At 46.2% G+C, this 15,481-nt stretch overlaps 1 protein-coding gene and 1 pseudogene across 1 annotated transcript; both read left to right on the top strand.

Annotated features, from left to right (window-relative positions):
- Positions 1 to 1,883: 1,883 nt before the first annotated feature.
- LOC115641144 (olfactory receptor 14A16-like) lies at positions 1,884 to 2,477 on the top strand (the record flags this gene model as incomplete). The annotated part of the gene is made up of 1 exon (XM_030544234.1): positions 1,884 to 2,477. A coding segment is annotated over one exon (594 nt), but the record flags the coding sequence as incomplete, so codon positions are not given.
- Positions 2,478 to 13,911: 11,434 nt separating this feature from the next.
- On the top strand, positions 13,912 to 14,872 carry LOC115641143 (annotated as a pseudogene).
- Positions 14,873 to 15,481: the final 609 nt, after the last annotated feature.

The raw sequence follows: 15,481 nt of genomic DNA, 5'->3' as shown, positions 1-15,481 counted from the left end.
CTTATTATTAATGCCTAAATGCATGACCTTGCACTTTTCACTATTGTATTTCATCCTATTACTATTACTCCAGTTTACAAGGTGGTCCAGATCTTCCTGAATAGTATCCCTGTCCTTCTCCGTGTTAGCAATACCCCCCAGCTTTGTGTCATCTGCAAACTTTATTAGCATATTCCCGCTCTTTGTGCCAAGGTCAGTAATAAAAAGGTTAAATAAGATCGGTCCCAAAACCGATCCTTGAGGGACTCCACTAGTAACCTCCTTCCAGCCTGACAGTTCACCCTTCAATATGACCCGCTGGAGTCTCACCAGTTCCTTATCCACCTTACAACTTTCATATTCATCCCCATCTTTTCCAATTTAACTAACAGTTCCCATGTGGAATCGTGTCAAACGCCTTACTGAAATCGAGGTAAATTATATCTACCGCATTTCCTTTATCTAAGTAATCCGTCACCTTCTCAAAGAAGGAGATCAGATTGGTTTGGCACGATCTACCTTTAGTAAATCCATGTTGCAATTCGTCCCAATTATCATTGATCTCTATGTCCTTAACTACTTTCTCCCTTAAAATTTTTTCCAAGACCTTACATACTACAGACGTCAAGCTAACAGGCCTATAATTACCCGGATCACTTTTATTCCCTTTCTTAAAAATAGGAACTACGTTAACAATTATCCAGTCCACAACAGCTCCTATTGGGATGCTGCTCTATATCGTCCCTGCTCTGATGGGGACAAACTTTCTTCTCGTTTCCAAGCTAAATTTACTCCTGGACAATTTATCCCCATTCCTTCTTGTGCCAACATTCTCCTTTAGCATCAGTAGCTCTGCTCCCTTCCTCGTATTTACCCCCTCGATGTGTTTATAGAGAGTGATCATAACCCCTTTCAGCTGGCATTTTGCTCAGTTAATCAGCCAAACTCTTTTAGGCTACATCTATTCAGCAAGCTAGGGCTGTGATTCACCAGCTTGCATGGACCTACTCGTGTGCTAGCTTTGTGAGCATAAATAGCAGTGTACCTGCGGTAGCCATGCAGAATACAAAGCCACCTAAACTCTGGTGCTATGTACTGTATTCAGCACAGTTTCCCCTTCTGCCATGGCTATACCATTTTCAGACTTGTGCTAGTCATCCTCGAGATATTGCAAGTAGTATATGTGATCTGGGAATCACTTCCCTAGCTCGTAGTTTAGATATAGCCTTATTCTTCTTTCCTAAACTAGCTCTCTATTGTCGCAATAGGATGACCATCATTCCTAAGACTGTTGGGTTTGGGTTCTAACTTGATCCATATTTACACTGTGTTTTATCAAGCTACATCTTGGATCAGATCCTCAGATGGAGGCAACGGACGCCACCCATTGACTGTAAGGGAGCTGTGGCAATTTACACTAATGTGACAATGCTCCTCACTAGTGGTGTGATTGTGAGAGATGAGGAGGTGAGAGGACATTAGCCTGACCACTGCCCTTGCCCTTCTTTCCACAGACAGTCCATGATGTACTGAGAAAAAAAAAGGCCAACTGAACCACCGTGACCGAGTTCGTTCTCCTGGGGTTCTCTGAGGTTCAGAAGCTGCAGATTTTACACTCTGTGGTGTTTTTAGGGATTTACCTGGCAGCCCTGGTGGGAAATCTCCTTGTTATCATCCTTGTAGTGGTCGACCACCACCTTCACACCCCCATGTACTTCTTCCTGATGAATTTGTCCATACTAGACCTCGGCTCCATCTCCGTCACAGTCCCCAAGTCCATGGAAAACTCCCTGTTGAACACCAGGTCGATTTCTTATTCTAGATGCGTTGCCCAAGTCTTTCTCTTCAGTTTCTTCACTGCGGCTGACTTTGCTTTTCTCACCATCATGGCATACGACCGGTAAATTGCCATCTGCCAACCACTGCACTATGAGACTATAAAGAACAGAGGAGCTTGTGTCCAAATGGCAGCCAGTGCCTGGATCAGTGGAATTCCCATTTCTACTATGCAGACTGGGAACATATTCGCATTCCCTTTTTGTGGTGATAACAAGGTGGATCAGTTCTTCTGTGAAATCCCCCAACTGCTCAAGATCACTTGCAATGACACATACCTCAGTGAAGTTGTTATTACTTCTTTTCTTTTTTTCTTAGGCTTATGTTGCTTTGCTTTTATAATTGTATCATATGTTCAGATCTTCAAAACCATGCTGAGAATCCCTCCTGAGCAGGGCCGGAATAAAGCCTTCTCCACTTGCCTCCCTCACCTCACTGTGGTCTCCTTGTTAGTTTGCACTGCCACCTTTGCCTACATGAAACCCACCTCCAGCTCATCATCAGGTCTGGATGTCATACTGGCTGTTCTTTATTCCGTGATCCCTCCAGTGATGAATCCAGCCATCTACAGCATGAGGAACAAGGAGATAAAAGGTGCCCTGAGGAAACTAACTGAGGGGAAGTTATCCAAAAAGAATAAAATTTCCAGATTTCTCCCATGACCATGTTTTCATTCTGTGCTTCTTTACAGATATAATCAACTGATGACATTAATGTCTCCATGGGAATGTGATGTTCAGGCTTTTGATGCAAAAATATTGTGTTCACGGTAGTAATAATGCAGACTAAGTTCATTGAAGTCAGTGGAGTTACTCTACTGTGAATTAGATAAGAATCTATCTATCTATCTATCTAAATTATGAGGGCATTTAATTAATTTCTGCATTTCCTTGTTAGAATCGTGAGTTAGCTGAACTCGACCTTCTGGACAAGCACGAGCTGTCACTGGAAAACATTAACTCTGCGTTAATAATGTTTTTTTGCCATTTTATTTCCTAGTTTTTCAACAAAAAGGAAGCTTGTTAATTGGAGTTAGTGGTCACTGTGGCAGCTGCAGGTGGCCATGGATATGGATGATGAGTGAAGTAAAAGGATCTTTTAAGAATCATCACATTTTTCTAGAAAGGAGCTGTAATCTGTGCACTACTTGGTCATTCTGGGTTCCTCTCAGCTTCACACCCTGAGCGGCGACACTTCCCCAGACCCTGGCACACATCGGGAGGGGTGATTAGGGAGAGGCTCAGTTCCCCCTCCTGTCAAAAGGGAAGGAGAAAGCCCCCAAGATCACAAAAGAGAGAGAGGGAAGGGTATCCGATACCACAGATGCATCGCAAGCCCCCTGCTACTGGCACACACAAGGGAGGTGAATGTGGGGCTGTCAGGCTCCCTGCCCCTGGTTCTAGTTCTGGATCCAGCAGGGTAGGAGATAGGCACACAGGTACAGAGAACACTTGTCAGGGTTCCTTCTCCACTCTGAACTTTAGGGTACAGATGTGGGGACCTGCATGGACACTTCTAAGCTTAATTACTAGCTTGGATCTGGTATCGCTGCCATCATCCAGAATTTCAGAGTCTGGAGCACTCCCTATCCCCCTAAAACTTTCCCCTCCCTGGGTAGCCTTGAGGGACTTCACCAATTCCCTGGTGAACACAGATCCAAACCCCTTGGATCTTAAAACAAGAAGAAATTAACCATCCCCCCTCCTTTCCCCCCCACCAATCCCTGGTGAGTCCAGATCCAATCCCTTTGGATCTAAAAACAAAAACAAGGAAAAATCAATCAGATATTAAGAAAAAAGGCTTTTAATTAAAAAAAAAGAAAGATAAAAGAAAACCCTCTGGGAGATATTAGCATACCAGCTACTCTCACAGACAACAGATTCAAAACACAGAGGATGTTCCCCTGGGTACAAATTTAGTTACACAAAGAAAAAATACCCACATACCCAATTTCTGATAATTCCCTTAATGGTACCAAGACAAGTTACAAAGAAAATAAACATAAACCTATTTATCCCTTTCTAAAACTTACTACTCTGATAAGAGGCTGGTTCCTTAATCTTTTCACTCCGGCTGAAAACAAACTCTAAACAAAGGAAAACTTCCCTCCTTCCTTTGAAACATCTTGTTCCTCCATTGGTTCCTCTGGTCAGATGTTAGCTAGGCTAGGTGAACTTTTTAACCCTTTACAGGTAAAAGAGGCATTAACCCTTAACCATCTGTTTATGACAGCGCTGATGGAAAAACAGCTCGATGTTGTGCTCGCTTTATTGTTCACTCTGCAAAACTGGACCTAACGGGAAAGTGAGGCTTTGCATTGGGGAGGGGAGAGAACATAGAGCCCTGTGAAGACTGAAAGAGTTAGGACATCACACCCCTCTGTTCTCCCAGTCCCCTGTTACTCACCCTCATGTCCCCTCTTCACAGTGTCCCACCCCTCATCTCCTGACTCCCAACTCATCTCCTACCCACTCACCCTATTCCTCCCTTTCCCTATAACCTCCCTCCCTTCGCTGCCCCGCAAACCCTACTCCCGCAATTCCCACCAGCTCTTCCATCCTCATCATCCTCCTCTCCCAGTAGGTAAGTGTATTTCAAAAATTGTTTCTTTGCCATCTAAATATCCTGTGGTGCCCAGGTGACTTTTCCCTATAGTTAGAAACCCTCAGACAAAGCCAGGTGCCTTCTTATTCTTAGGGTCAGATTTTGGATCAGGGTTTGATCTGAACTCAAAGTGCCAAGATGGCATGCGGGTTTGTCAGCTACTACTGGACATTCTCCCTTCAAGGACTCGCAGCCTGTGAGCCAGAGGTAGCTTTGAACCTGTTCATCCTCTCTCTATGCACATGCTCAGCGTAATTCATTAGCTGCGACTCCAAGTCCTTCGAAGGCTGATGGGCCTAACTGAGAGCTAAACCCTTTGGCTAATAATGCTGTCACTTTATTTCCTCCAAAGAGTTGGTGAGTGGCCCTTGTGCGCTGGAAATGCTCCCTGCTGTGAGGATCTGAGCTCTGGTTTGATCTTTGTCTGTGCACACTAAATCAGCACCAAAACACCCCAACATTAAGAAAAGTTAGAAGTGACTCCTTTGGAGTGAATTGGGCTGATTCCCTCTCACTCACCCTGGTGTAAATCAGGAGTAACTCCTTTGTACTGAATGGGGCTGATTTCCCCCTCACTCACCCCAGGGTGTTACAATGGAGTATGTCCGGGCTAAGGAAGAGGAAATGCATGTCCTTTGACTCCAGCCCCTGCTGAGGTGTGGCCCTTCTGTGTGGTCCTGGGCCCTTCAAACCCAGAATCCCCTGGGGCATGGCCATTCTCTATGAAGCGCTCTGCCCTTCAGCCCCCCACTAATCACAGCATCTCCTACCTTATTTCACTATCCCTCTGCCCCTCCTCTGTAAACTCCTCATCTGATGAATCTCAAAGGAGCACCCACTGATATCAGAATGCCTGCTGCACTGTATCAAGGACAGCATGACTAAATATCAGAAATGGGACATGCTGGGGTACGATGGATGGGGGTGCCCAGTGCCCTTGGTCTGACTGGGGCCAGCAACAGATGCTGCACGACCCACAGCCTGGAACAATAGGGATAGAATTGGGAGATCTGCCCCCAGTGCAGCAGCTGCCGCATTGACTGCCTGAGTCTGAAGAGGGTCTGAGACTCATAGACTCATAGACTCATAGGTCAAAAGGGACCAATCTGATCATCTAGTCTGACCTCCTGCACAAGGCAGGCCACAGAACCCCACCCATCCAATTTTATAACAACCCCTGTCCCAGGACCGAGTTATTGAAATCCTCAAAATTGGTTTGAAGACCTCAAGCTGCAGAGAAACCACCAGCAAGCGACCCATGCCCCACGCTGCAGGGGAAGGCGAAAAACCTCCAGGGCCCCTGCCAATCCGCCCTGGAGGAAAATTCCTTCCCGACCCCAAATATGGCAATCAGCTAAACCCTGAGCATGTGGGCAAGAGTCACCAGCCAGCACCCAAGAAGGAATTCTCTGCAGTAACTCAGTTCCCATTCCATCCAACATCTCCCCGCAGACCATTGAGCAGACCTATCTGGTGGTAATCCAAGATCAATTGCCCAAATTAACGATCCTATCATAACATCCCCTCCATATAATTATCAAGCTTTGTCTTAAAGCCAGGAAAGTCTTTTGCCCCCACTACTTCCCTCGGAAGGCTGTTCCAGAACTTCACTCCCCTAATGGTTAGAAACCTTCGTCTAATTTCAAGTCTAAACTTCCTAATATCCAGTTTATACCCATTCGTCCTCGTGCTTACATTAGTACTAAATTTAAATAATTCCTCTCCCTCCCTGACGTTAACCCCCCTGATATATTTATATAGAGCAAGCATATCCCCCCCGCAGCCTTCTTTTGGCCAGGCTAAACAAGCCAAGCTCTTTGAGTCTCCTTTCATAAGGCAGTTTTTCCATTCCTCGGATCATCCTTGTAGCCCGTCTCTGGACCTGTTCCAGTTTGAATTCATCCTTCTTGAACATGGGACACCAGAACTGCACACAGTATTCCAGATGGGGTCTCACCAACGCCTTGTATAACGGTACTAACACCTCCTTATCCTTGCAGGAAATACCCCGCCTGATGCATCCCAAAATCGCATTTGCTTTTTTAACAGCCGTATCACATTGGCGACTCATAGTCATCCTGCTATCAACCAGTACCCCAAGGTCCTTCTCCTCCTCCGTCGCTTCCAACTGATGCGCCCCCAACATATATCCAAAATTCTTATTATTAATTCCTAAATGCATAACCTTGCACTTTTCACTATTGTATTTCATCCTATTTCTATTACTCCAGTTTACAAGGTGGTTCAGATCTTCCTGAATAGTATCCCTGTCCTTCTCTGTGTTAGCAATACCCCCCAGGTTCGTGTCATCCGCAAACTTTATTAGCACATTCCCGCTCTTTGTGCCAAGGTCAGTAATAAAAAGGTTAAATAAGATCGGTCCCAAAACCGATCCTTGAGGGACTCCACTAGTGACCTCCTTCCAGCCTGACAGTTCACCTTTCAATACGACCCTCTGGAGTCTCCCCTTTAACCAGTTCCTTATCCACCTTACAACTTTCATATTCATTCCCATCTTTTCCAATTTGACTAACAGTTCCCCATGCGGAACTGTGTCGAACGCCTTACTGAAATTTAGGTAAATTATATCTACCGCATTTCCTTTATCTAAGTAATCCGTCATCTTCTCAAAGAAGGAGATCAGATTGGTTTGACACGATCTACCTTTACTAAATCCGTGTTGCAATTCGTCCCAATTACCATTGACCTCTATGTCCTTAACTACTCTCTCCCTTAAAATTTTTTCCAAGACCTTACATACTACAGACGTCAAGCTAACAGGCCTATAATTACCCGGATCACTTTTATTCCCTTTCTTAAAAATAGGAACTACATTAGCAATCCTCCAGTCATACGGCACAACCCCCGAGTTTATCGATTGCTTAAAAATTCTCGCTAACGGGCTCGCAATTTCACGCGCCAGTTCCTTTAATATCCTCGGATGGAGATTGTCCGGGCCCTCCGACTTCGTCCCATCGAGCTATTCAAGTACGGCCTCTACCTCAGTTGCGGTAATATCCACTTCCATATCCACATTCCCGTTTATCATCCCTCCATCATCACAAGGTTCCTCACTAGTCTTGTTAAAAACTGAGGCAAAGTACTTGTTTAGATGTTGGGCCATGCCTAGGTTATCCTTAACCTCCATTCCATCCTCAGTGTATAGCAGCCCCACTTCTTCTTTCTTTGTTTTCTTCTTATTTATGTGGCTGTAGAACCTTTTACTATTGGTTTTGATTCCCTTTGCAAGGTCCAGTTCAATGCAGCTTTTAGCCTTCCTCACTTTATCCCTACATGTTCTGACCTCACCAAGGTAGCTTTCCTTACTGATCCTGCCTTTCTTCCACTCCCTGTAAGCTTTCTGCTTTTGTCTAATCCCCTCTCTGAGTTGCTTGCTCATCCAGTTTGGCCTACAACTCCTGCCCATGGTTTTTTTCCCATTTCTTGGGATGCAGGCTTCCGACAGTCTCCGCAGCTGCGACTTAAAGTAATTCCAGGCCTCCTCCGCATTTAAATCCACTAATTCCTCCGTCCAATCCACTTCCCTAACTAATTTCCTTAACTCTTTAAAATTAGCCCTCGAGAAGTCAAAAACCCTAATCCCAGATCTACATTTGTTTATCCTTCCATCTAGTTTGAACTGAATCAGCTCATGATCACTCGAACCAAGGTTGTCCCCTACCACCATTTCTTCTACGAGGTCCTCACTGCTCACCACCACCAAATCTAAAATGGCATCTCCTCTCGTAGGTACTTCAACTACTTGATGAAGAAATCCATCCGCTATCACATCCAGAAAAATCTGACCCCTATTATTCTTGCAAGCACTCGTCCTCCAGTCTATATCCGGGAAGTTGAAGTCCCCCATAATCACACATTTCCCCTTTGTGTTTACTTCATTAAAGACATTAAAGAGGTCTCTATCCATATCCCAATCAGATCCTGGCGGTCTGTAGCACACGCCAAGCACTATCTCGGGGAAGCTCTAGTTGCTTTTTTACCCAGTGTGATTTTTGCCCAGACAGACTCTGTCTTATCCATTCCATCGCTTCTTATTTCGCTACAGTTAATTTCATCATTGATGTACAAGGCTACTCCACCACCTTTGCCTTTCTTCCTGTCTTTTCTAAACAGCACATAGCCTTCAATACCCGTGCTCCAGTCATGAGTACTATTCCACCAGGTTTCAGTTATCCCTATAATATCCGGTTTCACTTCCTGCACCAGTAACTCCAGTTCCTCCATCTTGTTACCTAGGCTCCTCACATTAGTGTACAGACCTTTTCATTTTCGGTGTTTGGCGTCAGTGACATTCTTTTCCCCGTCGTGCAGAGACCTGTTACCACCAGCATCACCCGTTACTCCGGTTTCTACTCCACTATTCCTATTGGATCAAATCTTGGGACCGCAAGGGTATCCCCTCTCACTTTGTTTACTTTCCTCTCCAGGTTATATTCCGGCGTGGAGATCTCCCGAACATCTCCCAACCATCTCCCCCAACTTCCTAGTTTAAAGCTCTCTTGATGAGGTCGGAGAGCCTCCATCCTAGAATTCTATTTCCCTCCTTGCTTAGATGAAGTCCATCCTGAGCGAACAGTTGTCTATCCGTAAACGCTTCCCAGTGACCGTATATCCCAAAGCCCTCCTTATAACACCACTCCCTAAGCCATCTGTTGATTGCCATAATCTTGTCACTCCTTCGTCGCCCCGCTCTAGGAACCAGCAGAATCCCACTGAAGATCACCTGAGCCTCGATGTCTTTGAGCCTCTTCCCCAGTCTGGCATAGTCCTCCTTGATACAGTCCAGCGAGTAACTAGCCGTATCATTCGTTCCCACATGAAGGATAATCAACGGATTCTTTCCCGCTCCCGCTAAGATCGTATTCAGCCTCAGGTCCACATCCTGTATCTTAGCCCCTGGCAGACAGCACACCCTTCTGTTCTCCCGATCAGGTCTAGTTACAGGCCTATCTACTCTTCTCAGTAAAGAGTCTCCAATCACGTAGACTTGCCTTTTCCTGGCGACAGTGCGATTCTGCGGTCTATCCCCCACAGCAGGTGGTCGCAATTCCTTTCGATTTGTATTCGCCCTTACAATCCTCCTAGGGCTCATACCTGGTATCGCCTCCATTGACTCCTCCCCTCCTTCTGCAGGACTAGCTGCTCGCCTCTTCTTCCTCGCCCTTTCTCCTTCAGCAGCCTGCTGTGCTCCATCTTCATTTCCCAACTCAGCAAACCTGTTCCCGAGTTCTATTTCTCCATCACTGGCCCATCTTTTCCTCTGCCTGGTTCTCCTAGTCACATGCTTCCACCGTCCACTTTCCTCACCCAGCAGCCCCTCCTCAGAGTCCTTTGGTCCTGCTTCTATCCGCTCGTCTGAGCTTGTCCCCTGTGCCTCATCATGTCTGTGTTCCATCATCTGCTCAAATCCCCTTCTAAACTCAGCCAGAGTCTCCACTTGCATCTCCAGTCCCCTTACCTTTTCCTCCAGCAGCTCTATCAGGCGGCACTTCATGCAGATGAAACTCCTTTCAGGTGCTCCCTCTAGGACCATGTACATGCCGCAGCTACCGCATCCGGTCATCCTCAGTGTGTCTGCACCTGCTACCTCCGCCTCCATCGTAGCGCTCCAACTCTGTGCCTGGCAATCCACACCTCACACCGCACCGCAGGCCACCAACAAGTGCTGGGCTGCTGGCAGACCCCTGCCTCTTCCCTAGTCTGCCTTCCTGGTTCCTCTGCCTTGGTCTCCCCTGTAACCTCCCCCTGGAAACTCCCACTGAAACTCCCCTGTTAGCCGCTCTGTTCGCCGCCTCCTGTGCCACTGCCTGAGTGCCTGGCTCCTTATATAGGACCCCTAATCAGGTAAGCCCCGCCCCCAACTCAGGGCTCAGCCTCGCTCCCAGCACAGAGCTCCTAGCAGCCTGCACACACACTCACTCACACACAAACACCACAAACTACAAAAACCACAAAAACCTGCTCCTCCAAAAGCACTCCCACTGAAACTCCCCTGTTAGCCGCTCTGTTCACCGCCTCCTGTACCGCTGCAGCTGACTGTGGCTCTGGGAGAAGGGAACTGCCCCAGGCATCTCCATAGCATTTGAATTCCCAGCACCAGTGCTCTGGAGCACCTCAACAACCCCACCAATGCAGGGGGCTCTCTGTGCAGGGGAGGGGAAGAGCACAGCAGTCCAGACCGCCTCACCCTAGCAGACACATCCTGGCTGGGGAGGTAAGGATTGTGGGGACCATGACTGCCCTCTGCCTATCTAGTGGGCACCTAGCTGATCCCAAGGGGTTTGGGGGACAATCACCTGCTACTCTCCTGAGACAGAGCAGGGTCCCATGCCATTGTCCCAGCCTTTCTTTGAAGCCCTCTCCACCTCCATGCATGGCCCTGGAGTGTCTGAATCCAGCCCTGGGAGTTAGCAGAGCTTTAAGGGAGTAAATGTGCCTCTTTCCACAGGGAACAGCCCAGCTCAGAGCTGTAACTCTTAGAGGGACCACCACCAGCTGCTGAAAATAGAGGGACAGGGACAGGGACCACCCCCCCGTGGACAATTCTGCACTGATCTCCATTTCAGGGAGGTTCCCTGTGAGTTAATGGCTGGTTGGTGACCTGCACCATGGCAGTTTAATTCATTCTCTGATCTAATGTAACCATGAAGGCTCTCGTGATCCATGCCAATGTCTCACCCCGCTGACCTTTTTGTCTCAGCAATACCTTGTGGAAGTGAGTTCATGGCTGGCAGTGGGCAGAGGCCACCCTGGAAATACTGTTCAGAGAAGGGGCTTGGCCAGGAAGAGGAAGGAGGAGACTTGGGAAAGGAAGGAAGTGGTGGCCGGGGCTTGCCAATGGGGAGGAGGAGGAGAGAATGGGCAGGTGTTGGAGCCAGGGGTGAGTGGCTGTTCCCTGGAGCTGGGGCCATGTCAGGGGAGTGGGGCTGAGAGAGGAGAGAACTGGTGGGCAGAGGAGGGGACTGGTGGGCAGATGGGTTAAGCAGGGATCTCTGAGGAAGCTGAGTCAGGAGCTCTGGGTGAGAATTGACTCGGCCATGGGAGGGAGAATCTCAAAGAACAGGGGCTGACAGGGTCCATGGGGTGGGAGTTGTGAGAAGAGTGGGAGAAGATTAAGGGCTGTGGGTGTTTGCTTGGGGGTCTGGGTAGGGTGAGGGAGAGGGAGGGAAACACTCAGGGTCTAAGGTAAGATGGGTTCAGTGGGTGAATCATGAATCATCTCTAAATAAATGTTTCTTTATAAAATTTTCATCCAGTCTCAATTATTATTCCCCAGATTTTGATACAGTGAGGCACAGAGAGTTGAGGTAACATAGCTGCATAAATGGGCTTCCATCACAGGAGTTCTTAGCATCTCGACCTCCTTTCTCTAGACACCAGGCTGTCCTAGTTATCATTTCAGGCTCAGGCTGGGATTCTCAAGGGTGTCTAAGGGATTTAGGAGCCCAAGACGTACATGCCTTACTGCCATAGACTCCTTTGCAAATCCCAGGCACCATTTTCAGCAATTCAGGGGAAGCCCAGGCTTTGGAAGTTAACGGGAGACACCGGGCCAAGATTACAAAGGGCTTTAGGGACCTAAAGAAGGAGATAGCTGCCTATTGGGATTTACAATAGCATCTAAGCAGGTTAAGATCGTCACTCCCACTGAATGACCATGGGACTTGGCCACCTAACTCATTTAGGAGCATTGATAAATCCCTGTAGGTGCCTATCGTCATCTTTGTGATCCTGGCCCATAGATAACACAGAAGCTGGGCTGGAATCAGGGAATGCCGGGGGAGATCATAGGCCTGTGCTATGTTAGGTGCAGACTAGAGGATCAGAATGGCTCTTTTGGCTTTATCACCTACTCATCTATGCACTTGCCTGTGGGCCTGTACTGCTGAGCTGTGCAGGGCTCCAGGGAGTGAGTCTCACCAGCCCTTAGGAAATAGAAATGAATAAATCACCTTTCTGCAGCATGGGTCCTTTAATGTCGGTGATGATCAACACCAGCTACACACAGGTCATCTGAAAAGCCAACAGGTCTGAGTCAAGTTCTGGCTGAGCAGTCTCAAAATGAAGTGGGAAAGGATTCTCAGTTGCCTGTGCCTTTAGCTTCTAGATTCTGGTAGATATTGACCAAAGAATCCTGGTGCTGGATAGTTGAATGGATCATACTTTGGGAAAAAAAATCCACAAAGTTCAGCACAGTAAGTTTTCTATTTCAATATGTTGGGGAATCAACATACAGGGGAAAATGAAGATGATAAATATGAATTACAATACAAACTTGTTAAGACTTTTACTTTCAATTTAATCAAATATCTACCACTGATTGGAATTTTTCCATCCTTCTGGAAATTTTTGACTTTTAACTGAAAACCTCAAATACATTTTTTTTCAGTTTTTGGCAAATGAAAACTTTTTGCTGAAAACTGGATTATTTTTATCACAAAACCAAAAATGTTTCGATTTTGAATTTTCAATTTCTTTACCAACCAATTGCAAAATGTTTGGAGAAAAGCAGACAGATTCTGAGATTTGTTGTTATTTAGTTGAAAACCCGCTTTCTATTAAAAAGAACACAGATGAAAATTTCCAACCTGCCTTAAACTTCAAATAAATTGGAGAACATTAATATTGCCTGATAAGACCTTAATTTCAAATCATTTATTCTACTGCATCTATGGGATTTCTCTTCCAAAGGGATAGTTGTCCTAGTAGACAGAGCAGAGAAAGGGAGGAAGGGAGGGGAAACAGAGGCAAAAAGAGGGGAAATGACTGGCCTAAGTCACATAGCAGGTCACTGGCAGAGACTAGAGTAGAGCCCGAGTGTCCTGACAACCCCTGAACAGCACAATGCAGAGTAAATGATACAACATAGTGGTGACAGAGGGATGCCACTAGTCCATTGTTACATGCAGGCTGAAGTGCAGCTGGGAGTTGGTGCATAAATCAGTTTGGAAGCAGGCAGTAGGCCATCTAGACATAGAGCTTGGGGTAGAAAAATCACAGATGAGCTGCTACTTATGATGCTGGGTGAGTCCACATAAGATTCAGGCTGTGTTGGCATTTTAGTTTATCCACTTCATGGCCAACCTGTGAGCTTGGTGATGGTCGCAGCAGAGGGACATTCTTTGGAAGCATTGTTGGGTTTGAATTGTACTTTGTTTCATCTTCATAAAGCATTTTACGGGCCACATCTTGGGCTAAATCCTCAAAAGGGATAACAGTAACGAAGCTCCATTGACTTTAAATGAGCCGACCCAATTTACACTAATGTGATAACGTGACTGATTGATCGTCAGAGGTGAGGAACACTAACAATACCTCATCATTGCAAGTGATGAGTGCTGTGCACCTTTGACATTCATATAATGAGATATTACATAAAGGGAATCAGGGCCATTCCCACTTTCGCTCTAACTCTGATCATTGTCCTTCGCATTCCCCCTACAGCCATCACACAGTATACTGAGGAAGAAAATGTCCAACCAAACCGCTGTAACCGAGTTCCTTCTCCTGGGATTCTCTGACATTCAGGAACATTCAGATTTTACACTTTGTGGTGTTTCTAATGCTTTACCTGGCATCCCTGCTGGAGAACCTTCTCATCATCACAGCCATAGCCCTCAACTACCAACTTCACACCCCCATGTACTTCTTCCTGCTGAATCTGTCCATCCTAGACCTCGGTTCCGTCTCTGTCACCATCCCCAAATCCATGGCCAACTCCCTCATGAACACAAGATTGATTTCTTATTCTGGATGTGTCGCCCAAGTCTTTCTTGTCTTCTTCTTTGCTTCAGCAGATTTTGCCATACTGACCATCATGGCGTACGACCGATATGTCGCCATCTGCCAACCACTGCACTATGAGACAGTGATGAATAGAAGAGCTTGTGTCCAAATGGCAGCCAGTGCCTGGATCAGTGTTATTCTCTATTCTGCAGTCCACACTGGAAACACTTTTGCAATATCCTTCTGTGGAGGCAACATGGTGGATCAGTTCTTCTGTGAAGTCCCCCAGCTCCTCAAGCTCGCTTGTTCTAACTCAGACCTCAGTGAAGTCGGGTTTCTCATCTTTAGTGTGTGCTTAGCCTCAAGCTGCTTTGTTTTCATAATTGTGCCATATGTTCAGATCTTCACCACAGTGTTGAGAATCCCCTCTGAGCAGGGCCAGCATAAAGCCTTCTCCACCTGCCTCCCTCACCTCATTGTGGTCTCCTTGTTTATTTGCACTGCGACCTTTGCCTACTTGAAACCCATCTCCAGCTCAACCTCAGGTCTGGATCTCATGGTGGCTGTTCTCTATTCTGTGTTGCCACCAATGACAAATCCGATCATCTACAGCATGAGAAACAAAGAGCTCAAAGGTGCACTGTGTAAACTGATAGGTTGGAGGTTATTCTCTAAGAATAAAATGTCCGTATTTCTCCATCAGTAACAATTTCATTCTGTGTTTCTTTATATAATCAGATGATGACATTATTGCCTCCCTGAGAAAACACTGTTCAATCTGTTTATGAAGAACTGGTATTTACACTAGGAAAAATCCTGACAAACATGACTCAAGAAAAAAGGAGTTATTATAGGTTTACTCCAATGTAAATAAGATCGGAATCTATCTTCATGTACTGCTATCCACCACCATACTATCTGAGCACCATGCCCATAAAATCAGTACCCATAGCAAAGTCCCTAGTGAGGTCTCAAGCTCTTCTGTTTTGGGGGAGATCATCTCTGATTGAAGGTATCAATGTAATTGTTCTTTGTGTTTTTTGTTTACTTGTTTGTCAGATTTTTACCTTTTTTTGTTTGTTTGCTTAACTTGTTGGCTGGTTTGGTTTGCTTCTTTGGAGGTGAGAAAGCCTGAGGAGGTGGTGAGTGGTGAGTGTTTGGTTAGACAGGATTTCCAATGTTTGCCCTCTCTTGGAAGTGCTCATATGTCATCTCTTTGATGGGATTTTCTGAGCGACATGAAGGTTTGCCCCCCACAATGACAACCTCATTAATCATAATGATAGATTTCTATTCAATTGTGAATTATGTTAGC

The sequence above is a fragment of the Gopherus evgoodei genome, unplaced genomic scaffold (assembly GCF_007399415.2).
Source record: "Gopherus evgoodei ecotype Sinaloan lineage unplaced genomic scaffold, rGopEvg1_v1.p scaffold_33_arrow_ctg1, whole genome shotgun sequence".
In the NCBI taxonomy this organism is placed as follows: Eukaryota; Metazoa; Chordata; order Testudines; family Testudinidae; genus Gopherus; species Gopherus evgoodei.
The sequence above is the reverse complement of the archived record's forward strand: the minus strand, read 5'-3'. Positions and strand labels throughout refer to the sequence as shown.